The 6267-nt window shown below is 31.6% G+C and overlaps 1 protein-coding gene across 3 annotated transcripts; it reads left to right on the top strand.

Moving 5' to 3' along the window:
* On the top strand, positions 187-2442 carry LOC107623640. 3 transcript variants are annotated; one of them, XR_002355323.1, is made up of 3 exons: positions 187-500; positions 631-1455; positions 2428-2442. XR_002355323.1 is itself a non-coding variant. In XM_016325980.2 (2 exons), the coding sequence occupies exons 1-2, from the start codon at positions 396-398 to the stop codon at positions 721-723; spliced, it is 198 nt and encodes a 65-aa protein (XP_016181466.1). In that variant the 5' UTR covers positions 203-395; the 3' UTR covers positions 724-827. The 3 variants fall into 3 exon arrangements, 1 of the variants encoding a protein (XP_016181466.1); XR_002355322.1 differs by lacking the exon at positions 2428-2442 and adding an exon at positions 2168-2397 and having other exon boundaries at positions 631-2025; XM_016325980.2 differs by lacking the exon at positions 2428-2442 and having other exon boundaries at positions 203-500; positions 631-827.

Below are 6267 nucleotides of genomic sequence, written 5' to 3'. Positions count from 1 at the left end.
GAAATGAAATATTTAGAATAAAAATAGAATGTTTTAAATATTAAAAATGAAATTAAAACTTTGACTAAATATTAGGAACTAAATGAGAACTATAGTCTTTAATTTTTTGTAAACTGTGATATATTTTGTTTGGTTTTGGGTCTAAATAAGAATATTGAGAAAAATGGTTCTAAAGAAATGAATATATGGATGAAGCCCATAAAATAGAATTTGGGCCGCAGGAGAGGCGAGTCTCGGAAAGGGAAGGGCGGATGACGTCGGTGCCGAAGGGTAGAATGAAATTTGACGATCTTTCTTAATAGGCAGAGTTGAAGGGAACGGAAGGATAGCAATTCCCAAAAGTGAGAAGAAGGTGCGAGTGAATCGAAGCTCAGAGAAAGGAGAAAGAAGAAAGGATGGTGAAAGTGGCCACGTATTTTGCTATGACTCTTGGAGCATTCATCTTCTGGCAGTCCATGGACAGAGTCCATGTCTGGATCGCACTTCATCAGGACGAAAAGGTTCTCCTTCTCTCCTCTCCCTTTCTTCTCCATTTTTCTCTATCTCTTCTAACTCTCACCACTTTGGCATCTCCAATTTCACTTATACACTTTCTCTTTCCGTTTTATGTTTCGAAACCCTAAATTGCAGAAGGAAAGGCAGGAGAAGGAAGCTGAGATCAGAAGAGTCAGAGAAGAATTGTTGCGCCAGCAGCAGCTCCAGAACACTCAAAAGGATTTTTGATTCCCAAAATCTTGTAATTCTTTTCCTGCCCGTTCCCGTTCCCCTTATGTTCCCCCCCAAATAATGATCACATTTTTCATATGAACTAATTCTGCGATATTCTGCTTGCCGGTGGCAATTGTTATATTATAAACCTTTGTTTTTTGTTGAAATCGCTGTTATCACTCTTAATCACTTGTTTTGTAGTAGTTATTCTAAAGACAGAAACTTCGGTACAAAAATTGTTTCCAATGCATAGCAATGGTAGTAGTAGTACTATTGGAAACTTGCCACTGTTGGTTCTAAACGCCAGATAGTAATCTATTTATCTATCTATAAGACATGAATTCTCGCGGAGCCATAGCTTATATGGAATTTTCTCGTTTTTTTTTATTTTTTTGGAAAATTTTTCTTCGATTATGTGGTCGGATGAGGGTTATGGAAGAAGTTCCGTTGCAGACGGTAAGGGATCCCTTACGCATTGTGACAATTGATTTGCAAGTATTAACTGTAGACAGGGTTTCCTTCAATTTATTCAGTATCTTTTGGGATTTACTCTAATAGTAGGTTGGGGTCTTAGTTTTGCTATGAAAGTTTCTGTAATTCATTATTGTGTATTAGTTCTTCTATTTTATTTTTTTTACTATGATGATTCGAAGGATTTTGTCCACATGGGACCTCAGATGTTTCAGAATGTAAATCAAAGGCTAAGATTGAAGACATTTGCGAGAAAGGGAACACCTACATTAGAGAGTAATATTTTTTTTATGCTTTTTAGTGTCATAGTTAAGTGGTTTTGGTATATTGTTTATATATACATTTAATACGATTTCTTTCTACGATACCTTTTGTTCTTGGTAAGGGATTAAAGGCCTCAATCTTAAGATGTCTTTATCTTTAGTGTAACTGCCATGAAATTTTCAGGCTGGGAAAATAAATACTCAACACTTAAATGTCTAGTATGATGAGAATCTTTATTTATGACAAGAAATTATCTATGGGTATTTGCTAGATATTGTTCTTTGTAAAAGTGGAAACCAGTTATGACAATCTTCTTCTCATTCCCTTGATTCATTCTTGCATATGGTGTGTAAGAATTTGGTTGTAGAGAAAACTGCAGAATTGCTTTCTATCAATGATATTAATCTACCTCTTTCACTCAAAGTAAAAGCATTATCGGAGACAGGCATGACTTGAAAGAAAAATATGCTGACCGTTCTTCAAGGGTTCACAGGAGCTGTATTTTCCACTTTTTTCTCCTTGGTTGCAATTGGTAGGAGTTGAGCCCGAGACCTTTGAGATGGGGAGGGGGTGGAATGTCGTGTGAGCTTTCAGTTTAGAAGTCCAGGGGTTTATTTGTGCATGTTTTTTTACCAAAAAAATATTTGTGCATGTTAATCCCTTAAATAATACTGTGAGCTTTACTTTTGGATTTTGGCCTGTAACTCTGGCTTGGTTCATGCAGGCGAGTACAAATTCAAGGTCTTTTGAAACTGCTGTTCAGTTTTTAGAGTCCTATTCTTGCAAGTTGCTTCCATGGTGTTCCACTCAGCAAAGCTTATATATTACATTTACTTTGTTGCTGCCCGTATTTGAGTTTTCTTTTCTAATTAGCTGATATGTGAAATTATCTGAGATTTTGCATTAGAAATAAATGGGTAAAGTGGTATAAAAGTAGACAATGATATTATGATTGATATGATAAAGTTTCAAAATGATTCGCAGGACAATTGCTTTGAACTTGGAAATTGAGAGGATGATACTCATATCAGGAAGTTAACGGAATGAATAAGAAATCAAAGGAAAACAGAGAGAATTTAGAGGTAAGATTTACCACATATTGCCTGCTTAGGAGAGCCCTCGGCAGGGTGTTTGGACACCTCTCCCTTGTGCTCTTTCCAAGCCCTGAGCTGTGAGAAGTAGTCTTGCTTTGTAAATAACTCCTCTTTTTGTTCTTTGGGCAAGTTTAAAGCAAGATAGGGTATATATAGAGATTGCTTTACTCACTGCTCTCAAGAGCGTGTCTGGCTCCCAAAGATAACAAATTTTTCTTCTAACTCATAATTTTCTTTTAAACTTTATTCTTGATGTCTCTGAAAGTTGCATTTTTTTGGCTTTTGAACTATATAGGGTAGTCTCAAATATATTTGTCTTGGTTCCAACATGCACAAACATTTACGTAATATTACAAATTTTTACGTAATATTACAAATTTTAATAAACAGTGACTTTTTATATTCTATGTACTCTATATGTACTCTATCACTCCCAAAACAAAATTACTATAATAAATTTCTCTTCCACCTTAGAATTTTCTTCTGAACTTTATTCTTGATGGTTCTGAAAGTTTGTTTTTTTTAATTTTTGAATTATGGAGGGCAGTCTCAAGTATTTATCTTGGACTCTAATATGTATAATGTTTAGCATCTTTGCAATATTACACATTTTAATACACAATGACTTATTATAAGATATGTACTCCGTGACTCTGTGTATTCGAATTGCTTCATTGACTCGAACTCTTACCTGAGCCCCAATGCAACCAGAACCCCCCTCAATTGTGGGGTTCCGCTCACCACTACGGCATAGACACTCAGCACTACACCTTATGTGAAGGCGATGGCACCCACAGTCGGTACTAGCACAGTTCTTGACTTTGCACATGCATTTATGGGCTGCTCCAAGATTCTCCGGTAGAACACTCTTATTTTCACACTTATAATATGACAGGAATACTTGGGGGTGCACGCACCCATCCTTGCATGAGCAGTCTATCACTCAGCCAACAAAATGGACTATCAATTAACTAGAGTATAAAACTTGATTTTCTACCAATTCAAAAGATAAATTCAGTTATCATTAATCAATTCGAAAATAATTATATATATTCTACCAAACATTATTTTTCTATATTTTATATCTTTCATAAGACTATGGCTAACCTTCTCTTTTGTTATTGCTATATTAATTCTTGAAAACTAATATACCTAATAAGCTCTTATTTCAGAGGAACTATGAAAGCATTATTAAATGTAATTAAGGTTATATATTAAATAGTATTTTATCTTGTTAATTAGGTATTCCTTAAGTACTTCTGAGGTACTCTGATATATATAGATGGTTAGATAGAGCATGTTTATTAAGGTTAGAGTATCTAATGTTCTTGTATATATATAGATAATAGTAATGACAAAGGGAACACAGCTTTTCATCCTCAACTGACTTTTTCTCTCTTTTCAGAACTTCCCTCTCATATGGTGCTTGCTTCACTATTTTATCATTCAACTCTGTAGGTTTAAACAGAATTTTATCATTAAATATGATAGCTTGTAACTATAATTTTTAATGCATTTTATTAATTATTATTCAATTTTTCTGTTACAGAATTTGAAAATAAATTAAATACCATCACGTCATGTGAATTTCAATATGGATTTCTAGCATAGAAGTAATGTAGTTGAATAATTATCAATATAGCCATTATTCTTGAATAAATAATGATTCATTTATTTGGAGCTTTTACGTTTAGCAGTGATACTATAAATCACCAAGCAAATTCAAATATGTTATTTGAAATATGAGTAATTGGCTCATTTTTTTATTTTTTTATTTTACAATCATTTATGTATGCTTATTTTTAACCTATCTTATTTATGTTATAATATTTTTATTATTCATCCAATATTTAATAAATAATTTTGACAAAGAGAATGTTGAGGGAGTTTACCTAAAAAGTGATGATTTGTTGAGAGCAAACAACAAAACAGAACCATAAAAGAAGAAGAAGAAAAAACAGCTAACAACACCAAAACAAAGAACGATTGAAATAGAGAATTGGATTAGAGAACCCTGGACCCCAGAAGGTGTTTGGGTTCGGTCGGTGTAGAAGAAGTAAAATTGATCTAACAATATTACAATACAATCACAACAACAACGTTGTTTTGTGTTGTGTTCTTACGTTGTTATCATCCATTAGCTGTTCTCTTCGGTCTGTAATATGTAAGAACTCAAACCCACAATCTCTAAGTAAGTATGGGAAGACTATGCTATTTGTTAACAACTACAACTTTTTTTTAATAAACTATTAGCTTATTAATATCATTGTTAACATCAATATGTGGAATGTTACAAATTTTAATACATAATGACTTCTTATAAGATATCTACTCTATATATTCCAATTACCTCACTTTTACATATCTTATCATTTCACATGTCATAATTAATCAATCTGAGAGTAAAACTCAACTTTCTATCACTCTGAGAACAAAATCGACTATAATAAGCTTCTCTTCAAACTTAGAATCTTCTTTTGAACTTTATACTTGATGGCTCCAAAAGTTGCTTTCGACTTTTGAACTATGGAGGGCAGCTCTAAGTATATTTCTCTTGGGCTCTAGTATGTACAATGTTTAGCGCAATATTACAAATTTTAATACATAGTAACTTCTTATAAAATATGTACTCTATGTATTCGAATTATTTCATTTTTACATATCTTATTATTTCACATGTCATAATCAATCAATTCCAGAGCAAAACCTCCGAGAACAAAATCGACTATAACAAGCTTCTCTTCTAACCTAAAATCTACTTCTGAACTTTATCTTTAATGACTTTAAAAGTTATTTTCTTCGATTTTTGAATTATGGGAGGCAGCTCTAAATATTTGTCTTGGACTCCAATATGTACAATATTTAGCTATTACAAGTTTTAATACAAAGTGATTTTTTATAAAATATGTACTCTATACTCGAATTGCTTCACTTTTACCTATCTTATCATTTTACATGTCATAATCAATCAATCCAAAAATAAAACTCAACTTTCTATCAATTCTAAAAACAAATTCCATTATCATCAATCAACTCAAAAATAACTACATATATTTTAACGAACATCATTTTTCTATATTCTATATCTTTCAAAAGACTATGACTAATCTTCTCTTTTGTTATGTTTATATTAATTCTTGAAAACTAATATAACTAATAAAGCTCTTGTTTTAGAAGAACTATATGATGATCATTATTAAATATGGTAGCTTGTAACCATAATTTTTAATGCATTTTATTAATTATTATTATACAATTTTTCTGTTACAAAATTTGAAAATAAATTAAACACCATCATAACATCATATGAATTTTAATATGAGGAATGTTAGGAGGTCAGTAATTTTGGTGTTTTGTAATCATCAATTAACCATCAATAATATTTTTAATGGTGTGAGATTATATCTAATGGTGAGAGATCACTTACTTTTGTTTTGATGGTTAAGTGCTGGCCAAAAAACACAAAAATTACTGATCCCTAGACTTTTCCTTTTAATATAGTTTTCTAGCATAGAAGTCATGTAGTTGAATAACTATCAATATAGCCATTATTCATGAATAAATAATGATTCATTTATTTGGAGATTTTACTTTTAGCGGTGATACTATAAATCACCAAGCAAATTCAAATATCATTACTTGAAATATGGATATATAATTGGTTCATTTTTTTATTTTCCTATTTTATAATAATTTATGTATATTTATTTTCAAAATATCTTATTTATGT

Source organism: Arachis ipaensis, chromosome B10, assembly GCF_000816755.2.
Source record: "Arachis ipaensis cultivar K30076 chromosome B10, Araip1.1, whole genome shotgun sequence".
Classification (NCBI taxonomy): domain Eukaryota; kingdom Viridiplantae; phylum Streptophyta; class Magnoliopsida; order Fabales; family Fabaceae; genus Arachis; species Arachis ipaensis.
Note: the sequence above shows the minus strand (reverse complement) of the source record. Positions and strands in the feature narration are given on the sequence as shown.

Coding starts and splice junctions, on each gene's coding strand:
- LOC107623640 (XM_016325980.2), top strand. CDS start 396: ATGGTGAAAGTGGCCACGTATTTTGCTATGACTCTTGGAGCATTCATC. Junction 501..630: donor CACTTCATCAGGACGAAAAG/GTTCTCCTTCTC, acceptor CCTAAATTGCAG/AAGGAAAGGCAGGAGAAGGA.